Here is a 27,790-nt window from a genome sequence, read left to right as displayed (position 1 = left end):
CTAGGACAATAGCAACGCGTAATAGCAACATAATGATTAATAAAAAATGTTACTAACGTTTGCTGCGACGGTGGTACTAATAAGGCGACCGGTGCGATCTATAAACGCAGGGGACAACGGAAACCTTTTTCTAGATCTCTGTGCACCAGTCGCATTACCGTCAAGCAAAACCCCGGAGTTAGCCTCAAAAGGCACAGCAGACGCTGACTTTCAGGAGATACTCAAACTGAATGCAACACTAAGTGACGACACATGGCGGAAGAAGTTTGAAAAACCACACGAGGGTCAGGAGAGGCCCAAATATAGCAACAAGGGGGAAAATGTCGATGAAATACGGAAACTGCGATGGGACGGTTGGACTAAAGCGGAAGATGAGCTTGACAAGGAAAAAGAAAGCAAGACAATGATAAAGAAGGCAGCCATTGATGGAATCAGCGAACATGAGAAGGGACAGCTATCGGCGCTGCTCCAGCCAATTGCAGAAGAAGACGCAGCCGCAATACTGCAGCTAACATCGGGAGCATCTGCAGACTCTAAACTGACCGAAAATGCAGTAAAAAAACTGCTAGAAGCGGCTTACAGCCAAGGGGTTACGCAACTGTCGGAGCTAACGCTTGACAACCTAAAAGCGAACAACGGAAACCCTGGCACGAGAACACTTCTTTGCGTGGCAGACACCCCGGAGACAACCAAGGCTAAAACGTTAGCAGCGCTGCTTTATTGCTTATGAGCAGCAGAAAGTACAGACGGCAGCGGCAATTTCAAAGAATGCGCGGATGACATACCCGCGGCGCAGAGCACGCACGCCGACCTCGCCAATGCCGACACAGATACTACAGCCATAATCAGTAAATGTCCAGACAGCCCTTTGACGGAAATTACTGCCAGCGAGATTCTGACTAGCCTAGCGGCATTTTTAGGACGAGGCACACCCAAACAAGGCAAAATCATATTCTGCCAGCTGGCTAGCCAAGGATGTGCCGGACAATCGAACTCAGGGCTGTGCATTGTCTACAAGACGACCGCCAAAAGCGACACGGTAGTCTTGACAAAAGCAGCATGGCGAACAAAGCTGCTAGAAGCAGTCGAACTAATCGCCGAGCAAAAAAGGAGAAATGCTGAAATAACGAAGACAACAAGCAGGCTGGCGGATCTGAGAGAACAAGCGTTCAACCTACAACTGCAGCTCCAGCTGCATAAGAAAATTTAACAGGCCTTCAGCCGACTTACACCGAAAGTTCAAGCAATCGCCAGCACTGCCAAACCACAGCAAAAAGAGGAAGAATGCGAAGCGATAACAAAAGCGGCGCCATGCAAAACAAAGCGGCCAGCCTGCGAATGCAAAGGCAAAAATGACGAGGATCGAGAACACTGCAAATTGAATACGACACATGTAGAAAAACAAGCAAAAGAAGCAGGGCCAGGAGGAAATGAGGAGACAAAAACAACAGATAAGTGTGGTGCGGCTAAAACTCCTGAAGAATGTGCTGCAGTCAAAGGTGAAATTCCAAAATATAAAAAAAATGTTTGCGGTTGGATTGAAGGCAAGTGGAATGATTCGAGTTTCCTTGTCAAAAAAATTCTCTTATTGCTTCTTTTGTGAGTTTGCTGTTTTAAATTTTCCCCCATCAATTTTTCTTGCTGAAATTTTGATATATTTTAACACGTAAGTTACCCTGAAAATAATTAATTTTTCGTTCTGCCTAAGCGTGTAATCTTTTTGATGATGGCTAAAACTTTTCTCCTTTTTTTATTTTTAGGTTTCAGGTTCTTTTCAAAAAGGTTTTGGCATTTTAGAATTTAATTTTTTTTGTTGATTTTTTGTCCACCAACCCAAGCGCCGTAAACACAAAGAAGGCAGGAGAATAGATAGGAAGGAGAGAGAGAGAGGGCTAGGGTTATGACTTTTTATTTTTATTTTGGTTTTTTTTACTAGCAGTGAAGCATCACGACATGAGCTTTTTCCTTTAGGTGTGAACTGGCTCTTTTTTTTTGACGCGTGATATGACCCTTATTTACCCAGAAGACATATTTACCTTCATATTTTCCCCCTCCACCTTCGCATCGATTTGTTAAGCTTTTGCTCATTATGCTCTTGTGAATTTCAACTTTACTTTTTGCGGTGCGCGCGGCTTCAAAATTATTACTATTACTATTTTATACTGGCGTGTGGCGATTTCACTGTGCGAAACAATTTGCTTTCAAAGAGGAAATTAAGAGATCTAATAATATTTTGTGGATAGCGATTAGCACGATCAGCAGCTAAGCAGTAGTTGCTCAATCAGGCGCCACCACGTCAGCGGCTGAAATCACTCAGCTGCCGGGGTCGCGTTTTTAACCTCAAAGTAGGCGATGGCAAAAAGTGCACCTTGAGTGAGGAAGGCAGCGGAACAAGCAAACCAAGCAGGAGAGAATGATGGGAAAAATAAGAATGGCAAGACATGTGCCGATTTTAAGACAAAGACGGAATGTAAGGCGGCTGACGGTTCAAAAACAATCTGGAAAGAACAAATTTTGTGGGTGGATAAGAGAGGATGCCAGTGGAGGTGATAAGAGTTTCAAATGCCACTCTTCCAGTTTTATCGTCAATAAGAAATTTATTCTGATGGCTGTTGCGTTAATGATGTTTGTGGAATTTTAATTGTATTACTTAATTTTATGAACTTTATGATATTTCGCTATTTTGAAAGAATTTTCTATTTTTAGAGATTTCGAAAACTTTAAACACTCTTTCACGTAAATGTTCAGATTAGTAAATTTTTTAGCGTTAATGTGCTCTTTCGATATCTGTTAGTACAGTGATAGGGTATGAAAAATAATTGGTAGTCTAATTTTTGTATATTTTGTTTACTTTGTGGACATTATTTAAAATTATAATAGCATTGCAATAATAATAGAAGCGTATTGTGAATGTGTTTATTCATCATATAATAAAAGTGGTGTTGAAGTTAGAAGGGAATAACTAAAATCAAGCACTTATGACAATAGCAGTAGTTCACTGTATGTAAATGAGATGGAGTGATTGACGGCATAAGTAAAATTATTGAGAAAAATACAAACAACAGATAGGTGGAGATGGAATGTACTCAGTTTCATACACTAAGATGATAATGGTCATCATTAAACACAAGGAAGAGGCATATTCGAGTGTGCATTCTAGTTGTCTTCGCAACGTTATCCGGAGCGATAACAGTAGCAGTGAAGGAAAGGAAGAGAAAAGGAAATTTAGAGTAATAGAAAGGATTTCGTTTCATCACACAACAAAAGAAATGATGCAAGAGGATGTAGCGATGCTTCGAGCATCACTACAAATGGATAAATGAAAAGGGAGGTGAACCGAAACGACAATGATATGGTTAATTGATATAACTATGAATATCAATCAAAAGAAGCAACACAAAGGGATTGTATAACTATAAAATAATGACAAACTCTTTTTCTTATAAGATATATTAAATATTCCAACATTTGCGACCGTGGCTATAATGTTATCGAGAGAATTTGTTTAAAACTAGGAGTACTAATATGTTATAGGTTATTGTGATATAAGAGTTGACACACGGAAACTGTTTAAAATAGTGCATGCATGAACCATCGGACACGCTTCATTATGTAGAGGGACTTGGCTCTGCAACTCCACTAATTCCATACTAACATAGAGGCAAAACATGAACTGCACTAAAGGAGAGTACAAATTTCATAAAACTTTTTTGCTATTCAACAGTCAGCCCAGCGCATCAAGCAAAAATAAGAAGAGCATAAAATTATAATTGACACAAAGGTTACCGCCGCTGAGTAACAGGCGCTGTAAAATAATCCAGGCTATAAAGGGTATCCAAAATAGGAATAATGCCACTAGTAAGCGGTGGCGCTGTGTTGTTATTGGCAGCACATATGGATGGCGGAATTTGACGCGCATTAGAATCACAGGCCAAGAAAAAAGTGATGTTTGCGATATGTAGAGGCTTTTAATGACTTCTGTTGGCAGTAGGAGCGTGGAGAATGTGGAGAATAATTGTGAATTTTATAGGTAAAATGCTGTATCCGTTAGAGTATTGTAAATGCCCATGAATTAAAAATTGAAAGGTAAACGCCAATCTCAACTATCTTCAGTTTTTGTAATGAAAATCACCGAACTGTTTCATGTAATAAACATTGGTGCGAACAAGCCAATCGCTCACAAGCTTTGATTCTTTATTCTATTACGTCTTTAGCCGAGGCTATCCAGCTTGAAAAACTACCAATGACGCTGCTCAACACAAAGCAGTATCTTCAATTACTAGCAGATGTAGCAATAGCCATCGCAATAGCTCATACCAAAGTGACTGACAGCGCCGACCAGACAACTATATCACAGCCGTGCCATGAGCATAAATATCTGGAGCATGTAATAGGAAATTATGAAACCACAATCAGAGCAGCGAAGAGCAGGGAAACTAAATTACAGCGTGACATAAAATTGCATACGCTCGCGGCCTGTAAAACAAAAGAAGAAAAGGCTAAAAATCAACATCACGCGATAGAAGCACTCACAACAATTCGACTTGCAAGGCAAATACAATCAATTAAGGAGTACGGTCAGCAGCTGCGGGACAAAATTGCCACACTAAGGTGCCGGCTAGGGCAGCTATAGGTGCTGCTTGCAAAAAATCTAAAAGTGGCAATGGCTGGAGCAACTACAAAAAGGTCTAATACCAACGGCAACGAAGCAATAGCATCGAGCCGCAGCTGCACGATAACCGCGGATGCCGCCCCTGACACAACCGAACTTTGAAAACAGGAACGCTCCGTCGATGCGACGCTAAAATAGGGCACTCTAGCGCTAAAAGGCACTAAAACCATAAAAACCACGCCCGACGCCGCCTTCAGCATAAAACAACAGCAGGTGAAAGTTATCGCGATAGGGAAAATGAGTTCAATGCAGGCGTCAACATCAGATAAAAAAGGTTGCGGACAATCTGGGTCAGCAGGAACAGCGAGAGCTATAAGCGCCGGCGTGGCCCTCGGTACTTTCAATCAAGCAAACACAGCCCTCAACACCGAAAAGGCCTACATCAAAGGTGACAGTGGCGCCGCTGGCTGCACAAAAGACTCAGACGCCAAACTGTCAAGATTGATCGGCCACAAAAGCGAATACATACACTATGCACAACAAGGGTGATAAGTATTAAAATCCAAACGCTACTACGAGAACAGACACTGGACGATCTTTCAGGCGGTGCAGACATGCAAGCTATAGCGTTGGGAGTGCTAAAAGGAAAACCTGAAAAAGGTGTCAACACAGCAGCCGCAGCAGCGGCGGTAAAAGACTTACTTGGGATGGGTACGAAAAAAGTTCATACTCAGTTTACCGAACCAATAAAAAACCAAAAACTTGACTACGACCCCGCAGACAACAACGGTGGTAAAACGCTCGAAGACCTGGCAAACAACGACGCGTATGGGGCAGTACTTGCCGTTTGCTTACAAGAGAACGGCACTGGACAAAGAAAAGATCCAGGCGCAAACTGAGAAACAACCCCCAAACCAGGCGCCGAACCATAAACAACTAACTACGATGGAATAACTGACAAAAATCAATGCAACGAAAAGGATGGATGTGGATTCAAAGACGGGAAGTTCCAGCTCAAAAATGGCGTGAAAGTAGGGAGTAATGAAAAAGCAAACACCACAGGAAGAAATTCCGTTCTAATAAAAAAAGGCACCTCTTTTGGTTGAATGTTTGCCCCTGTAATTAAATTTATCAAAGGATTTTTCTGAAATTTACGAAATTTGTAAAGAATTGCTATATTTGCTATATTTTATATTTTTTAACATTTTTTTTTGTAAAGTTTGCAAATTTTAAAAATCTGGAAAAAGTTTAAGCTTTATTAAAATGTGTATGACTATAAAATATATGAGCAAAATCGTAGGGTAGAAGAGTTTGAAAAACGGGTGCTATGCGAATTTTAAATATTTTTTGTACGATATTAGTTAAGGATATAATACGGTTAGGGTTACAATAATAGCTACAACTATATTGATATTGATAGGAAAGTGTAGTGAGTGTGTATATACAAATATTATAATAAGGGCTGTGATAAGCACTAAATACACCCGAAAACCACAAGATCTAAAACCAATATCAAGAATACCATGTGAGTAAGAGAGTGACAAAGAGCGAGTAAAATAAAGCAAGAAGATTATTGAAAGAAAATTCACAGAGGACAATAGATTTATTGCGCTTTCAACCATAGCAGCACAGAAGGATTTTCAGACGCAGCAACATGCAGCACTCCTTCCTTGAGAGAACCAAAGCAATGGAAAGACAGATGTAGCTACTATGTTGTACGCAGCGGCAAACAAAAGGAGGCCACTGACTACAATGCAAGCAAAAGATGGCAAAACCGTGAACAGAATCAGCAAGTACTGCTGGAATCCAACAAAAAAATTTATACAGATAATTTAAAATTATTATTCTCCCAACTTAATAGCTCAATGCCAACAGATTGAGCACATTTAAAGAATGTATAGATCACATAAGAATGCACAACACCGCGGTATTGATATGGGAAAACAAATGAACTCTACAAGAAATAGTGTATTCAGGACAGCCATTGGTGAATAACATATGAAGACTGATACTTAACCTGAAATACACTGGGTAGCCTCGATGCCATGCGCACGACAAAGCGTCTGCGCCATAATTTCATTATGGATGAATCTACAAAACAGGAGTTGGGCACCATACCCAGCATGTGGGGGCCATAAATAATAGATATATGTATATATATATATATATATAGGCCGATATATATATATCATAAGTAAAAAATGCAAACTTGTTAAACAATAAAACTTGAATCATGCTGCAACTAACTTCCTCTCTTTTGTTTTATACAATGATATTATAAGATATTTAAAGTTTTCATTAGTACGAAAACAGGAAGTTATAAACCATATGGGAGGTATCTATGCAAAAGTGAGTTGTTTATCTTTTATTTCTATGGTAATTATTTTATATGTGTACTATACAGTTTGTTTAGTGAGGGTGAATCCATTTCACTGGAGATTGTTGAAGATGAGTATATGAGATTTGTTTCGCAGGATGTTATGAGTATTTGGAAAACTGAAGATTATTTTGTTGTATCTGGAATATCTTCCATAGATAATGATGAAAGATTCAGAAGAAGGAATCTACAGAGGGAAACTTGTTAGAGTTACCATGAATTGGCACGTAAGTCAAATAATTTTAGTGGGAAGTTGCTTATAGTATATGCTCATTCCCCTCATACAAATAATAATTGCGAGCTCAGAGAAATTGTTGAAGGAGATGCAGAGTTATACCAGGATATTATAATTTTACCTGTTTGTGATGTGAATCCAACAGCAAATAAAAAAGTTGGAGGGTTGAGGAATTGGGGCTGGGAATAAGATCTCACGATGAGTAGAAAAACATATTTGTGATTCAAATTTGCAGTTTATACATTCAAGTCAGCTAATCCCTATATAATGAAAGCAGATGATGATATATTTATGAGGGTGCCAATGTATTTGCAATACCTTGAAATATTACCACAAGAGAAATTGAATATGGGGAGAGCTGTTGGTTATTATAAAGAATTTAGTAATGAAATTACATGGCATACCATTGGTTATGCGTTCACACTATACAGGGATGTGGTGAAGGAAATAGTTGATTATAAACCTTTGAAAAAATTAGTAAAGTTAACGATTAAATTCAGAAATTTGGAAACATATATGGATTTTAGAGCACTCAATGAAGATATTATTGTTGGAGAAGTTATAAAGAATAAACTTAAAATTGAGGACTTTTTGACGGTCGATATGAAAGATTGTCATTTTGTGATGCATGTGAAAAGGCCACTCGAGAAATTTGTAGAAGAAAATCCTAACCTTATTGTTTTGCACCACGTAAACGCATATGGATACATTCCGTTGAGAAGCCAACTAAAAGAAAAAATAAGGCTGCCTGCCTACCATTCAAACTTGAAATAGTCGACAGCACATGGGCAGACTTTAGATGCCACAAATTGTAGTAAACTAAGAAGTAAAAGCACAAACGCTTAAAGAGAACGACCATCCAAAACGTTCAATTTATCCTATGGTGTCCCTAAAACTCCTATTTACAAACCAAGACGAAAGCGACCGAACTTAACTCAACATTTCTGCTGAAGAAAATAACAACAGAGGACGGACAAAAAAACGAAATACACCGATTTATTCCCCCTTTTCCAGCTAAAGAAGCAAGACCATGCTAGCTATTAAAAGGCCTTTCTTTATCTGCTTGTCCTTAATAACGCTGCTTGGATCAGCAGCAGATGCGGCAACAAGCGCTGGAGAAAATACCGTCGAATATCGCGCGCTATGCCACCTCATACAACTAGCCAAACAAGCACCGCCAGCCGTCATTGAAGTAGCGTCTGCCGCAGCTGACTTGGCAGAAATCAAAAAACTGAACATGACGTGCAGACCAGCAATGGAAAGACAAATTCAAAGAAGCTGTAGAAGGAGCGGCCTGGGAAGACGTCCAAGCGCAGTACGAAAGTAAAGATTACAAGACCCACTGGGCAAGCGGATGGGAGGCGTGGCGGACAGCAAAGAAAGGCATTATAGATAACGACGCCAACAAACAATGGCTTAAAGATAACCAGCCGCCCACAGGAGCACAAGGAGCACTCTTATGCAGACTGGAAATTAAGCCGCTGGGTGACGCTGCGCTTTTCCACTACAACCTATACGCAACAGCGTATAGTTCGGTGGCTCAAACTCGGTCCATAAAGGCAAGGAACTACCTTCTAGGAGCCTTGTACGGAGCAGAAGCCAAAGAGGCAGATGGCTCAAGGCCCAAACGTCAAGTTCTAGCCGCAGCAGACAGGGATGGCACCGCATGCAAAACCAAAAATGCGGGCAAATCACTAGAAAAAGACCTGGCCTGTCTTTGCCTCGGCTCAGCCGTCACGGAAACCGTAGTCTGCACACACGCGCAATTAAGTAACTACTGGGCCAGTGGCAACGGACCGGACGGCGGACTACAAGCCTTGCTCGCGAAATGCGCTGAGGTCAACCCAGGACCGGTCACGCCGACCAGCCTACGAACCGCAAGCAGCAATCTAATAAACCTGATCGGACGCCACACAACCGCCGCAGGCGGCACATCGAGCCTAGGCAAAGACACGGACACAAATTGCGACGGCGCTGCGGACAAAATGTGCGTTGACTACTCGACGTACTTCACACGCACATCCACGGCGGCAGGCAAGCAGATACCATGGTTGGTCCAAGTTTAAGCTGCGATTACTGAGCTCAGGGAAAGAGACAAAGATGTCGAAAAATGGCAAAGGAAGCAGCTATTCTAAGCCAATTTCTCGTGCGGGCGAGAAGCGCACAAACCCTGGGCCAATTTACTGGCGAGCCACTCGAAAACCAACCCAAAAGTGCTTTGTCGGAAGCCAAGAAATCAGCAACCTGCGATGGCCATAAAGCAAACAAAACATGCACAGAAAATTGTTGCAAATGGAAAGGAACAACGGAAAAAGATGGAAAGTGCACAGTAGATAAAAGTAAAGGTACAGCTCAGACCAATACAGGAGGAGATGGAGAGCAAACTTCAAAATGTAAAGGCATAGAAAGCAAAGAGAAATATGAGGCAGTGCAAGAAACAGCTCCCCATGGAAAAAAATCTGTTTGCGGATGGATCACTTATAAGGATGGTAAAGGAACACTTGAAAAACCTTACTGCCGTGATTCCAGTTTTCTCCTCAACAAAAAATTGGCTCTAATTATTTCTGCTTTTGTGGCCTTGCTTTTCTAAACAAATTTCTCCCCTCAATTTACCTTTGCTGAAATTTTATATATTATAACACGTAAGTTCACCGGAAATTGTGTGTTTTTATAAAAAATCTGACTGCATGTGTGATTCTGTAAATTTTTTCTTCTGATGAGTAAAAATTCCCCTTTTTATTGTTGATTTTTTTGTGCATAAATCTGCGTAAGACGAGAGGAGAAAAGAAGAAAGGAGGTTAGGAAAGTTAGGTATGGAGGCTAGGGAGGGTTATCCGGGCTCAGTTTATGGATAGGCTTAGGCTTAGGATTAGGGTTATTCAGGTTAGGGTTATTTCTCCTCTTATCAGTTGTTTTTTTATTGCCCGATTATCCCTTTATTATAATTTTTTGTTTTTTTTTAATTAATGCAACGGCTTTTTTTACGATGACACTAACCCTTATTCGCACCTCAGCCGTGAGGCGCCACTTAATTTATTTAGTTTATCATCTTTTTCGTTTTCAACACTATTTTTAAAACTTTTTAATGATTTTAATTTTTTTTTCATTCCTTTTGGGCCTCGATATTTTTGTTTTGGCGGCCACTGTAATCTTTTGATTGGTCAGCGGCACGAGCCTCGCAGGTTATCGAGCTAGCCTCTTGCGGGTTAGGGTTATAATTTTTAATTTTTTTGTTTTTTACTGGTGGTGAAGCGTTGCAACTTTAGCTTTTTTTTAGTTATGCAGCAGCTCTTTTTTACGTGAACCCTAACCCTTATTTACAGTGCAGAAATATTTGCTTAAATTTGAAGAACCAAACTCGCTAGCGATTTGTCATAATTACACTTTTCACACTTTTGAGAGTTTCAGCTCTGCTTCTTGTGATAGAAACGGAACCAAATTTCTTTTCTTTTTCTCTTAAAAAACGGCAGCGTGCCGCCTATGGCTTTTCCCGATCCTGTTTGCTTTTAACGGATAAATAATCTAAAAAGAGAGTTATTTGGAAGTAGGAAATTATTATGAGGAGCTGCTAAGGAGGGACTGACCGATCTGTCGCTGGCAGAATATGCCAAAAAGCGAGCAGATGCCAGGGATGCGTTTTTAACAAGGATAGCGAAGAAGGCAAAAAGTGCATATTGAACAAGGATGTGAAAGAAAAACTAGAAAAAGCAAACCAAGAAGCAAGAGGAAAAGATAGTAAACCTCACTGCAGCAAACTCACCACACAACAGGAATGTAAGGCATTAAACAGGGATTGCAAAAAGCATTGTGGATAGAGAAATGGGAAATATAACGAGGATAAAAAGGACAAAGTTAAATGCCGTGTTTTTAATTTTACTGTAAATAAGCAAATTGCTCTGATGGTTGCTTCTTTGCGGCATTGCTTCTTTAAGTTTTTTTAGGTTTTTGTTTACTTTTAACAAGACTATGAAATTTCCTAGCCTGAGAGACTTTTTAAAATTTTGTGAACTTTTTCTAAATTTTAATAATTATGACACATTTTAATTAAAATGTGAAAATTGTTAAAAATTTGAAACAATAAAAATTAAGAATGTTAGTAAAACGTATATTAAAAGGATATGACGAAGCAAATGAGTGCGGAAATTGTTTGTAAAAAGTTCACTATTTTCCTTATTTTATTTATTTTGTTTACTTTGTTTACTTTATTGATATTAGTAATAGAGTAACAAAATAATGATAATAATGATAGGTGAGTATTGTGAGTGTATGTTGTTTTTTTTGCAAATTATGGCGAAAAAATATCACAAAAAATAGAAAAACTTCCAACAATGGTAATGTTTAATGAGATTAAGTGAATGAGAAAGAATAGAGAAGATGGATCATATATTTATTTTTAATAAAAGCCCAGGCAGAGGCTGAATTATGCGGACTTTCAAACACAGAAATGGAGCAAGAACTATCGTATCAATAAATAATGAGGTAGGAATCATAAAGAGACGGAGTACAGTGACCAACTAAGGTAGCTCCTACGTTCTGCGCTACGATAGAGACAGGAGATACTCCTCACTAAACTCCAAATGTAAACCAGCGAGAAAACAATAAAATCCGACAATTAGAGCTCTAAAAAAGCTTTGTACAGTAAAGAAATTTTCAATTGATGTTTCGACACCTCTATTTACACAATGGCAAACTGTTTATTCCATTCAAGAAACGGATAATTCATATAAATATTCACACTGACGTGGTATTGATAGAAAACATAAGCCAACTTCAAAGCAAAATAATGAGTCAAAGAACACAATTTTCTAACATGGCACTGAAGATACCGATGGAAAAACAGGTTAACACAGCGGAAATGCTCAAATCCACTTGGAATAAAGAAGCATCAGAGTTATATCATTGTTGAAGATGCATCCACACACCAGTAGTTAGAAAACACTAGTAGCACACGGTGAAATATATTTTTAGTGTTATATATTTAGATATACAACGACATGAATTAAAATTTAATGTTGTGATTTATGGACTAAATTTCTTTTTTTGCTCACAAACATCATCAACAGACGTCAGAAGCTAGCACAGAGTAGATAAACATCTCTTAGCAAAAAAATTATCAACTCCTTATTTGACAAGAAGCCTAGACGCGAGAAACACTAGGGTCGCAGCAAAGCCGTCTCTAACGAAAACATCCCCGACAGCCACTTCAAATGCATGCAACCAAAAAAACCCCGGTTGCTTTTTTGGCGACACACAAAATAAGCGGCCTCGTGGAGCGGCACTCCACAATCAACGTCAGTCACACAATTGGGGCGATTCTAGCAATGCTAAGCACAGCTCTCATCGTATACAACACCTGCGCCGCACTACCGAAGAAAGGCTCAAGTTTCAACACCGATATAACAACGCCCTACCACGAAAAAAAATTCAACGACAAACTGATCTCAACTTATACCAGCCTAATCACCGGCGCCGAACAGTCTCTAAAAAACTTAGCAGCAGACCAAAGAAAACTGAGGCTATTAGCCTGCAAAGTCCGCGACACCAAGACGAAGGTGGCGCTGCTAACTCTATCAGCTTTGACGGAAGCAACGATTAAAGAACTTCACAACGAGATAGGCACCAAAAAGCCGAAGCTACAAACAGCCGTCGATGTACTAACAAGGCGCAACGCACAGCTAAAAGCACTGCTCGCTCAACAACCGACAAACCCGACAATGAGCGAAGCAAAACCGGATGCCACCAAACAAGCGGCGATGGGCGGCAGCAGCCGAGGCTGCACAACCACAGTAACATCAAAGGCTGTAACGGACGAAGCGTGTCCAAAGGATGATTCCGTTGACAGCAAGATCGAAGCCGCTGCAGGGAACATCGGCGACCTAAAAAGCTACAAAGCGGTTTCCGACAGCGAATTTGCTCTGGCCAAAATGAAAATACACATCGGGGCAATAGGCAGCATCGACAGCATGGCAGCAGCGGCCGCAGGAGGCATAGGTTGCACCTCTGCCGGCGGCTCAGCCCACAACCTTAGCGACATCGACCACGGCCTGGCGATTCTTTCGATTGCCCGGCACACGCCGGAATACACCCTGACCACAAACCACATAGTCGGCTGGCCAGACGACGAGACGGACTGCAAACCGGAAGAAACCCCCGAAAAAAAATATATCGTTAGCACCAAGCACGTAGCACACTCAATATGTATAGCCCAACAACATCTAATAAGCACACAAGCCAGACCTGTTGAAAGGAAGGTAAGTGATCTCGCAGGGGACGCGAAAGTGCAGGACATCGCTTACTTGATTCTTACAGGGAAGCCCACCAGCACCACGAAGCCAGCGGACAAACAAGCGGTAGCTGAGTCACTGTTTGGGAAAGAATCGAAAACTGCAGACGAAAAATTTGTCAAGCCTTACGAGTCGCAGAAACTTGACTTTGGCGCATCGGAAAGCAGTGGAGGAGACAAATTAGTGAACTAAGCGACAGCCCCGACTATGAAAAAGCATTAGCGATCCGTAATTATGAAGAGACACAAGCAACACGAGAAAAAAAATAGACAAAACCGAAGACGACGCCAAAAAAGACAAAACTGACAGAGAAGGAGAAAAGAAAGACGGGAGTAAAGAAAAGAATGAATGCACAGCCACTGAAGAGGGTAAATATGACAAAAACAAATGCACTTGGGATAAGGAAAAAAATGAGTGCAAAGTTAAGGAAGGAGCAGTTGTTATTTCTGCTGTAACAAAGGCCCCTCTTTTGCTTGCATTTTTGCTTTTTTAAGTTTCCCCCCCTCTTTTTAAAATTTTCCTTGCAAAAAATTTCTTGCTACTTGAAAACTTTCTGATATATTTTAACACCTAAAACCAGCCGAGTTTTTTTGTTTGTTGTAAAGTTTGTAAAAATTTGTGATTCTGTAAAAAAATATTTTCTGACAGCTAAAATTTTTTTTCTTCTTTCCTGTTTTTTTATTTTTGTAGGTAGGTAGGAATGGGGGGGGTAGTTAGGTTAGTTAGGGTTAGGGTTAGGGTTAGGGTTATTTCTCCTGCTACTAATAAGTTTTTTTAATAGCAGTGAACTGTAGCGACTTTAGCTCTCTTTTTTTTTTTAATGATGCAGCCGCTCTTTTTTAATGCAACCCTAACCCTTATTTGCCCCCCACGTCCAACTCCACTTAATTTTTTCACCTGCACCTTAGCCCGTAGTTTTAACTTTTTTTGCTTCTGTGGATTTCAGCTCTGCATTTCGTGCTGCGCGCGGTATCAATTTTAAAAAAATATGGACCGCGGCCTATGACACTGCACGCGACATTTTTTTACGCTGGCGCGCTGCAGTTTCGGTGAGCCAAACGATTTGTTTTCAAAAAGTAAATAAAGAAAGGGGAAACTATTTGTGAAATGGCGATTATAAAGATCAGAAATTAAGGAGCGACTACACAATCTGCCGCTGACACCCAACGAACAAAGACGCTCAACTCCCAGGGGTACGTTTTTAACCCAAAATCCGTCTAGGGTAAAATGCTCAGATTGAGTGAGGAAATCAAGAAGGAAGTAGAAAAATAAGCGGGAACGAGTAAAAATGATAGAAAAACCACACAAACACCACATGGAAAATTCTTTTGTGATAAAGGACCCTCTTTTGCTTGCATTTTTGATTTGAGGAAAAAAATATTTAGGATTTTTGCTCACTTTTAGAAATTTCTCTCAAAATGAATAATTCATAAATTTCATAAAATTCAGCTTAAATTTGATATATTTTAACACGTTTTGATGAAAGTATGCAAAATGTTTAATAGAAGTTGAATACACGAAAATTTGTTAAAAGGTGGACTTTGGGTGTAATGTAGCGAGGTGATATGGTTAAAAAGATACTGCTATCATAAACGGTCTCCTATTTTGTTTATTTTATGAATGATAATAATGGCAGGAATGTGTCGTGAGTGTGTGTATACTAATAATACAATATGGGTGGTGTTGAACACTAAATGCACAGTCAAAATAGATGCACTTGAAATCATTGTAAGGGAAAAAATGGAGTTTATGTGTGAGAATAGTGCAAAGGACGACCAAGAATATTAACATTAAAAAATGCAGAATGAAAACTAGAGAGCGGGAAAGGGGAGGAACACACGCTGTTGTAAACGAAAATATGCGAATATGGATCATCATACAGACGGATATATTGAAGGGAATAAGAATTCACAAGAAGAACCTTTGTATGAGAAAGACTTTGTCGCTACATCATCTACAGGATACAGGACCAGCGACATTATACTAAAAAGAGGAGAGTTAATACAGACTGAGACGACAAGATGTGCGAGAACATAGTAAAGAAAAAAATTACACAGGACGCACCGATAATGTATTGCATCTCACTTAAAAAAAGATAGATTCTGCTGCATAGATTGTGAGACCTGTGTTTTTCAATCTTATAGCGGAGCCGCTTGTTAAGATCCAAGGTATGGATCAGAACATCCGACCAACAAATATGAGTTATTTTGTAAGGTGTCTCAGTTGGGAGGGTAGGGAGATTTGGTACATAAGGGGTAGAGATGGGTTTGTACAAAAGCGAGATAAGTTAAAATGTCAATGAGAAGAGCATATGATACCCCATTGTCTCAGCGACTGGCAAGGAGCGGCAAGCCAGCTGAGTCAAAGCTCTATCACAAGCGATGAGAAAGCAGCGGCGGGAGGCAGTGGCTGCGGAAGAGTAAATGCATGCAAGTATCCACAAACTTTTTCATAAGGCAACAGTGCCAATGGCAGCAACAAAGGGGGAGCAAGCAAAAGCCAAGAATGAAGAAGGACCACACAATAGGCTGTATACCACTCTTTTGCATACTTGAAGCAATGGCAGCCCTTAAAATGGAGAGTGCCTTTGCTTTCAATTCCTTTGCGTGTATTCAGAGAGCTACAAACCAGGATAGCTAACAAACTGGAAAACTAACACCATAGCACGCCGCAATATCGTAGAAACAGACGTTATAGACAGCATATTGGCTTAAAGCCGCGTGCCGGGAGACCACCAAAAAAGGCACAAAGACGCAAACTGGCTACAGATGTCAATTTGGCTAGTTTTTTTCCTCACTTCGGCCGGTCTACGCCTACCAGCCAGTATTGCACAGGGCACGCCTAATTGCACGGACGACACGGAACACGCTATATACGCAGGCGAAGCGATAAAACAGCTGCAAGCGGTTGCAGATACTAGCACCCAGGTGGAAATTCGTTCACTACAGGCACCACTGGCGATGATATCAGCAAGTGATGCGGGGTTTAAAGGGCGGTTAGTACCGATTGTCAACCTTTACGAACGATGTTCACTAAGATTAGAAGAAACAAAGAAACAGTTTCGCGATCGCACAAGCAACGTCATAATTGACCTAGAACAAGGGACAGCCGCAGCTGCAGCGCTTGAGGCCATGGCAGTGATGCAGATAGACACGGACGTCGGCAAAACGATCAGCGCCGCCAACAAATTTATAAAGATAAAGCCGGCGGCCGGCAAGACAGAGATACCAACAAAGTACTGTCCGCTTTCGGAATACATCAAACAAGCACAGCCACCGGCCAAAGCCGCTGCAGCGAGAACGGAGTGGAAGTTAGACCTGAAAACAATAGAACAAGACCCAGCAGCAGCGAGCGACCACACCTCGACAGCGGCAATGTGTTGTGCGGCGGGTGCGTCCTGTGGCGAAGGCAGCTCTGACGCCGCTCAGCTAGCAGTGAAAGGGGGGAAGTTGTTCACATCAGCAACTTCGGCAACAGACAAGACGGTTGGCAAACCAGCAGGTAAAACATCCAAACAGTGGGCAACTGCGACGAAACAAATGGCCGAACAAATAGCCCACGCCGACGCCGAAATAGCTACAGCCTTAACGCAAACAGGCATCAGCGACACCAACTGCGATCCATGGCAGTCGCACAGCGACGCAGAATTACAACTGGACGTCTACAGGTTAATATACAAGAAACTAACAGCGACTAAAATTTCACCAGTAGAAGCAACTTCCATAGCACAGAAAGTCAAGGAAATGTACGGGAGCTCAGAAGAAGAATTTGATAACTTGATCTGGAACAGTGTAAAATCAACGCAAGTCCCAAAAAAAGAAGATCCTAGCTGCGGGAAGACCCAGGAACTAAAAGACGTCACTGATCGCAACCGCCTCAATGATCTTATTCAAACTTCAAGAAGCAAAACATCCGTAGAGGAAGTACAAAAAGTAGAGGACGCTAAATCTTAATGCGGAAGAAGAAACTAGAAGCACAAAAATAATACGAAAAACACACTGCCAAAACAGAAGACGAATGCAGAAAACTTGGATGCGATCGTGATGCTGAAAATAATGTGTACAAACCTAAAACAGGATCGAAAAACACATCAACAGGAACAGGAGAGACACCAAAAGAGGACAAAAAGTGCTCCGATAAAAAAAGCAAGATGAGTGTAAAGATGGTTGCAAATGGGAAAATAATGCTTGCAAGAATTCCAGCATTCTTTTCAATAATAAATTGGCTCTGATTGATGCTGCTTCCGTAAGTTTATTAGCTTATTAGCATTATAAGGATTATTAAAATTATAAGGATTTTTTCTAAATTTTATGAAATTTATGAAGACTTTGCTTTTTTGTGAAAATTATATATTTTTCTAAGAATTTGATAACGTTCGATATGTTTAAACACTTTTTAATAAAAATGTGCAAATTTTAGTGAATGAATGTGACAGTGTTTTATATGTACAGAGTAATATGGTGACAGAATATGAAAAAAGCGTGATATTACAAATTATTATATTTTGTTTTTAAATGGATATTAGTTGTGTTTATAATAGTAGCAATACTAATAATTATAATATTAATGATATTAAAGAAGGCTGCATATGATAATATAATTATTATTATGTTAGTGCATAATAAATGCATAGAAAAATAAAAAGACTTAAAACAGTGGCAGTGGTACAATCAAATTAAGTGAGTGAGTGGGATAGTGAGTCAGTAAAAGACTGCTATCATGAGAAAAATTATTTATGGAAAAGGAGAAATGAACAAAAAAGCATCATACAAAAGAATTTGGAGTTTGAGATCATTAATACTCGCAGAGGAACGGACGGACCAAGTGTAGCTACAGCGTTGTACACAGTTATAGCGAAAGCAGACGCTGTTGACTAAAGCTTTACTACGGAGCACCGTGAATAAAATGAGAAGCCACGTATATGAAACCACGGAGGATCACTGTTAAGTAGAGAGAATTACTTGTGACACTAGACCAATACCGTATTGTTATACTGAACAGACATTAAGAGATCTCGCGTAACAAATATTTAACATAAATGTTGTGACTAATGCAATACTAACAGATTGTATTAATAAAACAAAAGCAACACGAAAAGCACTTTAAGGATACAATTTTCCAAATCTAAATTTGTGTTGGCGTGAAGGAGGGAATAGTTCGAACCACGAGCAGGAGAACAATAGTTTCCAATAAAAACTTCACCGTCACTTTGTTATTAAAGAAGCTGTAAAAATAAAATAAAAGTATAAAAAACCTACAAACACCCATAAATATTGAAAATTTCTATATAGAGAGGTTTAGAAGATTTATGAACTTAACACATTTATCTGAAAGCGGTAGAACCAAATGTTTTGATACATTGGTGTATGGATAGATTATAAATCCCGCAAAACACAATTATACCTCGTGACCTTCACAACCGGTAGCGCATACAAGCATAAACACTCATAGCTGATCAACAAAACTCATTTACTTAGGTAAAAAGCAAATGGCAGCACAATTTTTCCTTTAAGAAAGTGCAGCCCTGGCGACTTAACTTGTGCTACCACATGTCAAAACCCTATAGGTAGCGGCGAAATGCATAGCGATTTGCAAATACACGTTTCAGCCAGGGGATTCAGTGCGTCTCTACCACATCAAGAAAGTCGGAACCGAAAGCAAATTACATGGCTCAACTATTCAAACCCTAAAACTAACGGCAGCTTAAAATTCTCAGTCCAAAGCTCTTGCGCAAAAAGCACTGTCACCTCTTTCTGGCACAGGAAAAATGTGTAAAGAATGCATTCTGTTAGTAACAACTGGGTGATCACTAATTTAAACGCACATTAACCCTCTGGCGGCAGCACTACCCGTGTTATTCATGGATACACAGTTGTAGGTGAGGGCTGGCGGACCAGTCCTCGGCGCGCAAGTAAACGCCGGAAAATTCACATCATTGCCGGTGCCAACCACCGCTCTCGGCACACGAACTGTCGTCGAATACAAATCACAGACTTGTCAAGCATCAAAACAACGTTTTGCACGGTTATTATTAGACACCCAATTAACATACCAGATTCACAGCTGACTACAGATACGGTTATTGCGTGCAGTCACAACTTCAGCGCCGATATAAACCGTGTAACCTGGACAATAGCTGCTGCAAGCGGCGATAAGCTAGAAACCAATACCACACCCCTGTCCCAGGTTCTAAAGGAAAAATCACACCAAGCCTAGCCAAGTAGCTCACCTGCGCATCCCACTCGCTATTTCCATTACAACAATACACAAGACCAGGATTTCATGGCAATTGCAAGCACAACGCTGCAGGGACTTTTTGCAACAGTAGCAATCCCATGCGGAGCTGTAACCAAATGTGGAGAGGCCTCAGGCAAACCTTTCGAGCCAGCGACATTCGCAGCGATCTGTAAGACTGCAAAAGTCCTAGACCAGGGGTTGGAGCAGGAATTTTTTTTTTAAATTTTCTTCGTGCCTTCGTGGGAGTTTCCCCCCACTGGCGCGACCATCAGCCATCACCGTAGAGCCCTGAGATGCTATCGGTCTGGCGACTGTGGCAGAGTCTCCCTTTTTTATTCAGCCTAACACACTCTCTATAATTTTTGTTGTAGCTCCGCAGTTGAACGGAATACAGCAGATGGGGCGAGAAGCCACCCAACCCGGACTCTCCCAAAGATGTCAATTAGCAACCCTTTTGTGTTGATTTTTGTTATTCGTTTATTATTCTCTCCCCCTCTTTCTGTTCCTGTTGCTTGTTGACTGCATACCTCCTCTGTCTCTGAGGGTGTCTGGACTATTCCTGCGTCCGGTGCTTTTCCTGCTAGCTCCACACTCGGCAATAAGGGGGAAAGTTGCAGAAAGGAAAGTGGGTTGTATAACTGTTACATTAGGGGAGGACTTCACATGCGGCCGGCTTCGTTCAACCGCAATGAGAAATTGCGCCAGCCTTTTAGAGAATCATACATCCTGCACACACTCACCTTATACAGCTAACCTGACACGTAATTCCTTCAAACCGGGACAGCTCATCAGGTGCAGCGCCGTTTCTTCGCAGTCGCCGCGTTGGCTGGTAACAGCGCGCTCTACCTTCATACCGTGCATCTTCTTTTGATGTAGGGTGAGGCCAGTTTTGCTAGCACACTGCCTTCCGCATGTCAGGCACACCAACATGGATGCATTTGTATGCGGGGAATCAGTGGCACACAATTTTGTGCTTTTGCTGCATTTAACCTCGACTCCCTCACCTTTGTGGAAAGCCTTACAGTGTCGGATGAGAGAATCCCTGCAACTGAGCACTTTTTGGCACACACCACACTGCACCTCGCCTTTCCCCGGGACGTCAACGTTTCCTTCACGGGCACGCTTACGAGGGAATTGCACCACCACCACGGTACCGTCCTCCGTCACTATGCTCTTATGTTTGAATTTCTTGTGTAGTGACCGGGAAGAGCGTGTACCGAAGCTCGTCTCGCACAGGTCACATTGAAACGGCAGCTTCCGTGTATCCTGAGAGACTGGCGCTGCTGGGGCTCTACCATCTCCTTGCACTGAGTCCTCGTTCTCTCGCCCCCTTTTCACGCGGCAACTACCGCTACCTATGCCATGTATTGTTCTAAGGTGGTGTAGTAGTCGGCCTGGTACTGCGAATTTGGAGGCACAGATGGTACAATGAAGCACCTGCGGTCTCATCAGGACTCGTGTGCTCGATAGTAAAGGAACGATCGCCACCACTGGAGGGGGCTCCGGGGGGATATCCACTGCGGGTGTTGCATCGCCGTATTTGATCCTCCGGTGGGCATCAGCTCGCACAAAGCCATGTTTGTTTACCATGTGCGTTACAGTACTCGAGCGGCATTGGTATGTGGCATCACATTCCGTACATTTGGTCGGTTCGGAGGTTCTCTGAAGAGTGCGTGTCGCAACAGTTGGGGCTGTTTGTATTGTTGGTCCTATCGCTGCATGTTGCGGGTTATACCATCGGCACTGTGGAGGCACACTCGGGTTGATCTTTCGCAACATCCATCCATAGTGTCTTGAAGACCCAACCCGAAAGCGTGCCAGTGCCGTTTCTTCTTCCCTCGTCAGTTCTTCCTTATGTTTTGTTGGAAAGTGGTTGCCCGTGATACCAAACCTATGAGTGTTCTCATGGACTTCTTCCGACCTAAGCACTCGCTTCGCATAAGCAATGATGTCGGGGATCCATGTGTCTCGCAACTGTGGTAAATCAGCGGCCTTTTTGGCCATTTCATTACAAAACTCATTCCGTTTCACGCCACAATGGCCAAACACAAATTGCAGTCTGATACGCACCTTCCTTCTCTGAACTTGAAGCAGAAGCCTTCATAGTCGTCTTAGAATTGGGTCCGTTACGGCTAGGGGGCCTGTCTGCAGTGCTGTTAACATTGACAGCGAGTCAGAGAAGATGGACAACCTGCTCGGTGTGCTTCTGTATGCCGGAAGCCATTTCAGCAGCCGTTGCAGTTCTATCTCTAATGCTACGCATTCCGCTCTGTAACTGCATGAGATTTCCCCTGCTCCGGTTTTGGGTGCACAAATAAGCGTATTGTTTTTATAGAGCAGAGCAACTGCTCCGGACTTCTCACAGAGGGACACGGATCCATCAGTCCACAATTCGTAGTGCTCTCGTCGCGGTGGCTCCTTCCCCCTCCGTGCAAAATGCCGTTCAATCCACTTTTCGGAAGCCTCCCTTTTGACATCGTCAGGGTCATCAGCGCACACAGGCTTTATCTGCGTGTGAAATAGCGGTCGGCAGCTGTGGCGGAGCGTCGATGTCTCTAGTGGGTGCTCGCGTGGCTCAATGTGGAGAAGAGGGTACGACAGCATGATGCGGGAATGTAGGGCTCTGACTGGGTGTTTGCTGTGGTATACTTCTTCAGCACTGCGCCGCAAACATCCGCCTCGTGACTCACACATCAGCATGAATTTCATGCTGCGCACAAGAGTGGTCGTCTTGAGTGGCAGGAGGTTTGCTTCCAGCAGAGAGTCCTCTTTGCGCGTCCCATGCGGTATGCCAGCTATGATGCGACTGGCTTTGTGTTGTGCTGCTGCAAGGAGGTCGCGACTTCGTTCCGAAGCGTCCCAGTACCATACCTCAATGCCATACATGGTGTGTGCCTGTACGAGTGCTAGATAAAAAGCTCTCAGCACTTGTCGTCTTGGCCCCCATGTAGAAGCTGAGATGGCTGCTATCTGCAGTATTCTGAAGTCCATCTTGCGTCTCGTTTCGGCTGCATGTGTTGCCATCCCATGCAGACGCTGGAATGTTACTCCGAGAAGCTTCGGTGTCCTGTCAGCTCCTATTCTTTCGCCGTCCAGTTGCAATGTAAGGGGATGGCGCTCTGTACACCCGAAGAGTGTGCACTTTGTTTTCGCTACGTTGACAGACATAAAGTACTCTTTTGACCACTGTAACACCACGTTGAGGCCGCATTGCAGTGTGTGGTTGATGACATCCCTCTCTGTGTGCCTCGCAAGTAGCGTTAGGTCGTCTGCAAAGAATCCGTGCTGCAGTAACGGCACTTCTGCAAGGCGTTGGCTCAACGAGTTCATGACAATAATGAACATGATTGGGCCAAGGACAGTTCCTTTTGGCACTCCTCGCTCAAATGTTCTGCTTCTGGAAAGCTTCTCCTTGAATCTCACTCTGCCAGTTCGGTTACTCAGAAATGATACGCACCACTTCACAATGTAGGGTGATACCTTCATTCTGTGCATTTCCCTCGCAATTTTGTCGTGGTCTACTGTATCGAATGCCTTCTCGTAGTCAACGAATACAGCACCCGTACGATGTTGGTGCGTGGGACGGCAGAGGGCAGCGCGGACGTGCAGGAGTTGTTCGAGCGTTGAGCATCCGGGGCGAAAGCCTGATTGCTGCGGCGTCAGCTGGGACTCAACAGTGTCTCTAAGCCTCGCGGCAATTATGCGCTCCATGACTTTGCAGAGACAGCTCGTGAGCGTCACAGGCCTGTAAGAATCGAGGTCCTCCGCCTTTTTTCCGGCCTTCAGGATGGGGATGATAACACCAATCTTCCATGCAGGCAGCACGACTCCCGCTCGTAGGCTCTCATTGAATAGCCTCAGAACAACATTCAGCGCTTTTCTGCCGAGATGTTGCAGTGCCTCGTTGTATAAGCAATCAGGTCCGGCTGCGGATCCGGTCGGAAGCAGTTTGATCGATCTCCGTAGTTCAGCCATCGTGATGGGACTGAACTCACTCGCTATCGTCTTTATGGGTGCCGGTGGGTGTGAGTCGGGTTGCCTTCTTGCGCGGGACGAGTACAGTTTACTGAACCTCTCAGCTTGACGGTAGTCCGTGATGGCCGCGTTATCAACAAGTACCGCCAGTGTGGTTAGTGGTCGTGGCGCATATACCTTCTTGACAATGTGCCAACTGCAGCGGTCTGACACCGCAAGTCTGGAGCATAGCGTTCTCCATCTCTTCTTTGTGGTACGGTCCAGGATCTGCTTACGCGTGGCTACCAACATTTCCCTTCGGTGGGAGGGTCCGCATCCAGCGATCTCTTCATCGAGTTTAGTGAGCGTTGGTGTCCAATGTGGTGGCGTTGCTCTGCAGCCACGGGGGACGAACATCTTCGTCGCAATGCGGATGGCGGAGCTCAATTTCTGTTCCAGGGTATTGACGTTCTTCTCTCTACCAATTTTCCTGCAGAGCTCGTCAACCTTGAGACGGAAATTCCTCCAGTCAGCTTTTAGCCATACGTACATGGGCATTCGAGGCCGCGTGCAACTCAGTGCATCTGTGTCGTCTCCAACGATAACGTCGAAAAATATGTTATGGTGATCGCTATCTGGAGAATACAGCGATGTCCACATGTACACTGTGCAATTCCTTGACAGTGTCACATCAAGGGTAGATTCCCCGTGGTGGCGCGCGTACCTGGTGCACTCACCAGTGTTGCAGACCAGAAACTGGTTGTCAATGCACCACTGTGTGAGGGTTTCACCCTTGGTATTTGGTGGGCTCGTGCGATCCCATGCCAACGCGTGTGCGTTAGCGTCTGCACCGATGAGCTGGGCACCGTCAGTTGTCAGAAGCGTATCTAGGTCAGTTGCCGTGAAGGTGTGTTTTGGTGGGACGTATGCCGACGTGACAGTCAGCGCCGTTCCACGTGCAAGGTGAATTGTTGCATGCACTTGTTCAATGCGACCAACAACGGCCATACCGGTCTCGACTAGTAAGTCCTCCCTCACTAGTATTGATACACCACCTCCTTTGCAGTTACGAGCTATTCCGTGATGTTGGTAGCCAGAAACGGTAAAGCAAGCCTCCTCTCCAAGCGTCATCCTTGTCTCGCTCAACAGACAAAAGGCGATCCGCTCATCAACAAGGGTTTTGTGGAGTGCTAATCTCTTTCCTTGAGATAGCCCGGCGCAGTTCCACTGCATCCCGCGCAACGACGGGCCGGGATTCTCTTCCACATCACCGGACAGCAGCATCTTAGTGCGGATGATACTGCTGATGGCACGCTTTGACGTGCCCAGGGACCGACAAATGAAAAACGGTGTCCCAGCAAGACGCTGCTGATCCCTGTGCTGTATCATCGGGGAAAGCCAAGAGGCAGCAGTGTTTCCCATGAAAGGAACGCTGCTAGCTCTTGGCTTCCCCCGATGATACGGGGTACTGGACCATGGCACCACGTTGAGGTGCCAGACATGCGGAAGGCATTCTTACTATTACTAGTTAACATAATTCGAACAGTTTATTAATATGATTCATTTTCATACCCTATTTGCCCATTACTTTGAAAAAATATTCCACTTTCATAACAAAATGTTATACGTAAAATTTTTATTAATTTATGTAGTTTATGCATTTTATTAAATGGTTTTTAAAATATTTCATATTTTACCAAATATAGATAAATCTCCGTTAATGGCAAATTTTGTGAAATTGAGCAAAATTCCTGATAATAGAAATCTCACAAAATCAGCAGCAATCATATTAAAATTTAATTTGCAAGGAAACTTGAATTTTTTTAAGCATTATTTTCTCATTTACAATTCTGTTCCTTTGATCACACATTGTGATTGGCATGACTTGTGCAATTTACAACTTTGGCTTTACTATTCCCGTCTTTCTTTTCTCCTGTTTTGTCTGTTGCTTCTTTTTCCTTAGTTGAATCTTCTGTTTTGTTTCTTTGCTGCTGTTCATGATAAAAACTTATTGCTGTTCCTGCTTCTTTTTTTGTTGCTAATTCCTCAAGGGTACTGGTTGCCTTCTCTTTAGAAGCTCCATACTTTAAATGTTACTTGTTCATCTTTGTGATAAACTCGTCTGTAAATTTTTCAAGCGTTTCACCGTAGGCCTTGGTTACATATTCGACTAACTCGCTGTTTTTCGCGCCATCGCTGACGTCTTTGATGTTACTGAACGCTGTATTGGCGTTTCGGATTGCTGTTATCACGCTGTCGTCTGCTGCCAGTGAGCTTGGATTGATGTCGACTAGCTTGGGCAGGTCCTTGGTTGCATGTAGTTCCGACAAGCATATCGTGTTTAGAAAAACTTTTGTTGGGTCTTTTTTGTCGACGTCAGTTTCCAGCTTTTTTTTGCATCCATTCCTGCGGTCCTCTGACTAGAAGATGCTGCTCTTGGTTGGCTGCGGGCCTTTTTGTTTCGCCAGTTTAAACGCAGTGCCGCCTCCTATGTTTCCGGTGCATGACTTTATGCTGCTCGTTGCCGAATTGGCCGTGTCGCAGTTGCTGTTTGATGATGTAACGCTGACGGACGCTGTTTTAGTAGTTTGTGGATGTCGGAGTTTTTTGTTATCTTCAGTTTCTTCAGTGCGGCGGTCGCAAACGCTTTGGGCCTCGGTTCTTACCGTCACCTTTCTTCGCCTCGTCGCCGCACGTACTTTATCGTTCGTTGGCTGCGCCGCTCGTTATCGTGTAGCCGGTGTTCGCTGGAGCTGTGAAAGGGTTGCTGTTTGCTGCGTAAGTTGTTGCAGCCATTTTATACGCCGTTTGTAAAGCCTCCGCTCGCCGGGCGAATGCCTGTGCTGCTTTTTGTAGTTTTTCTGCCTTTTCTTTTTCTTGTTTCTCTGCTTCGGAGGCGAGTGCCGTCGCTGATGCAGAAAGTGCTGCTAGTAAGACGCTTCTTTCGTGTTTTATTTCTGTTTGTGCCGCTAAGTTCCAAATAAGTGCCTGCTTCACGATTTGCTGACAAGCACTTTCCGCCTCAACTGCCCTTGCTTCGTAGGTATGTGCCACTTCTGCGGCGAATGCTGCCTCCTGGCATGCTGTCTCAAGTTTGTCTTGGGCTGCGTCCCCCGTTGTTGAGCCGCCGAAATCTGCTGTTGCAATTATGACAAAGACGAGGGAAATGCCGATCCACCGCATTGTCGCTTACTTACGTGTGCTTTGCTTTGTTTAGGGATCTTTGTTTGTAAATGGCTAGGTTGATTTTAATGTGCTGCTTATGTTGGTTTTTTAACTATAGCATTTCTCGGCTGACCGCTATGGCCTTTGTGCATCGGCAGCGCTTCTCCTTTGACGCAGACAGCCTCTAAACCGTTATGTCGTGTTCGGATTTGTCGATTTTCTGTTGTCCGTCGGCCCTGACTACGCCTTATTTTTCGTTGCGGCCAGTTACAACCTATCAAGCATATAGATCTATGTTTGAAGCATCTGTATAATTTTTATATAACTTCAAGGTTATTTTAAAAAATCCTCCATTTCAATTTTTTCGGAATTCAACCACTTCTTATCCCAAATAAATTTTATTTATTCTATTAATCAGTATTGTCAACTGACCTTAGTTCCTAACATAGGGTCCCGCCATTAAGAAAAAAAACACCGTCTCTATTATCATTTTTGCAGTATTATATCTTCATTTTTGAGTACTATACTGATCATAACGAGCTACTACTTCTCATAATGACGCATCATTTCCTTTTGTGGTTCGCTTCGTTGTCGCATATTATCTTATTACATACTGTTATTTTCGTTCAATTTTTTACTTTTATTGCTACTTCTTTCACTTAAGATAATGTGGAGAGTCCATTTTCCCTGTACACTGCACTCTGGTTTATACATGATAGCCCTTTCATCGCCTTCTTGTGTATGATAATGACTATTATCATATTTGTGTCTTAAGTTGCGTACATTCGATCTCCTTTTTCCTCTCTATGTTTTTGCTTCCCTTTAATAATAATATTACTCGTGCCCTCACACACTCTCATACTAACTTACTTACTCTCATTTCGTCCTTGTAATTTCTGTAAGTGCTTGTGTTTGTTCATCAATTT

The 27,790-nt window shown here is 42.6% G+C and overlaps 1 protein-coding gene and 9 pseudogenes across 1 annotated transcript, besides 14 other annotated features; 8 read left to right on the top strand and 2 right to left on the bottom strand.

The window, feature by feature from the left end:
* The first annotated feature begins 46 nt into the window (after nucleotides 1-46).
* On the top strand, nucleotides 47-1,617 carry Tb09.244.1220 (annotated as a pseudogene).
* Nucleotides 1,618-2,249: 632 nt separating this feature from the next.
* On the top strand, nucleotides 2,250-2,641 carry Tb09.v2.0300 (annotated as a pseudogene).
* Nucleotides 2,642-4,243: 1,602 nt separating this feature from the next.
* Nucleotides 4,244-5,734, top strand: Tb09.244.1230 (annotated as a pseudogene).
* Nucleotides 5,735-5,795: 61 nt separating this feature from the next.
* Nucleotides 5,796-5,825: a sequence feature (AT_rich).
* Nucleotides 5,826-6,423: 598 nt separating this feature from the next.
* Nucleotides 6,424-6,458: a sequence feature (AT_rich).
* Nucleotides 6,459-6,753: 295 nt separating this feature from the next.
* Nucleotides 6,754-6,801: a microsatellite.
* A 12-nt stretch (nucleotides 6,802-6,813) lies between these two features.
* Nucleotides 6,814-8,069, top strand: Tb09.244.1240 (annotated as a pseudogene).
* A 185-nt stretch (nucleotides 8,070-8,254) lies between these two features.
* Tb09.244.1250 lies at nucleotides 8,255-9,814 on the top strand (annotated as a pseudogene).
* Nucleotides 9,815-10,020: 206 nt separating this feature from the next.
* Nucleotides 10,021-10,117: a microsatellite.
* A 42-nt stretch (nucleotides 10,118-10,159) lies between these two features.
* Nucleotides 10,160-10,192: a sequence feature (AT_rich).
* Nucleotides 10,193-10,291: 99 nt separating this feature from the next.
* Nucleotides 10,292-10,328: a sequence feature (AT_rich).
* A 108-nt stretch (nucleotides 10,329-10,436) lies between these two features.
* Nucleotides 10,437-10,464: a sequence feature (AT_rich).
* Nucleotides 10,465-10,826: 362 nt separating this feature from the next.
* Tb09.v2.0290 lies at nucleotides 10,827-11,165 on the top strand (annotated as a pseudogene).
* A 440-nt stretch (nucleotides 11,166-11,605) lies between these two features.
* Nucleotides 11,606-11,626: a sequence feature (AT_rich).
* Nucleotides 11,627-12,431: 805 nt separating this feature from the next.
* Tb09.244.1260 lies at nucleotides 12,432-14,001 on the top strand (annotated as a pseudogene).
* A 228-nt stretch (nucleotides 14,002-14,229) lies between these two features.
* Nucleotides 14,230-14,257: a microsatellite.
* A 229-nt stretch (nucleotides 14,258-14,486) lies between these two features.
* Tb09.244.1270 (hypothetical protein, unlikely) lies at nucleotides 14,487-14,825 on the bottom strand (the record flags this gene model as incomplete). Its single annotated transcript, XM_822658.1, has 1 exon — nucleotides 14,487-14,825. The coding sequence occupies one exon, from the start codon at nucleotides 14,823-14,825 to the stop codon at nucleotides 14,487-14,489; it is 339 nt and encodes a 112-aa protein (XP_827751.1).
* Nucleotides 14,826-16,276: 1,451 nt separating this feature from the next.
* Nucleotides 16,277-17,774, top strand: Tb09.244.1280 (annotated as a pseudogene).
* A 283-nt stretch (nucleotides 17,775-18,057) lies between these two features.
* Nucleotides 18,058-18,085: a sequence feature (AT_rich).
* A 1,880-nt stretch (nucleotides 18,086-19,965) lies between these two features.
* Nucleotides 19,966-20,209: a repeat region.
* Nucleotides 19,966-25,201: a repeat region.
* Nucleotides 20,487-25,201: a repeat region.
* Nucleotides 24,960-25,201: a repeat region.
* Nucleotides 25,202-25,495: 294 nt separating this feature from the next.
* Tb09.244.1300 lies at nucleotides 25,496-26,882 on the bottom strand (annotated as a pseudogene).
* Nucleotides 26,883-27,790: the final 908 nt, after the last annotated feature.

This window comes from Trypanosoma brucei, chromosome 9 (genome assembly GCF_000002445.2).
Source record: "Trypanosoma brucei brucei TREU927 chromosome 9, whole genome shotgun sequence".
Taxonomy (NCBI): domain Eukaryota; phylum Euglenozoa; class Kinetoplastea; order Trypanosomatida; family Trypanosomatidae; genus Trypanosoma; species Trypanosoma brucei.
This window is presented reverse-complemented; position numbering and strand designations above follow the sequence as displayed.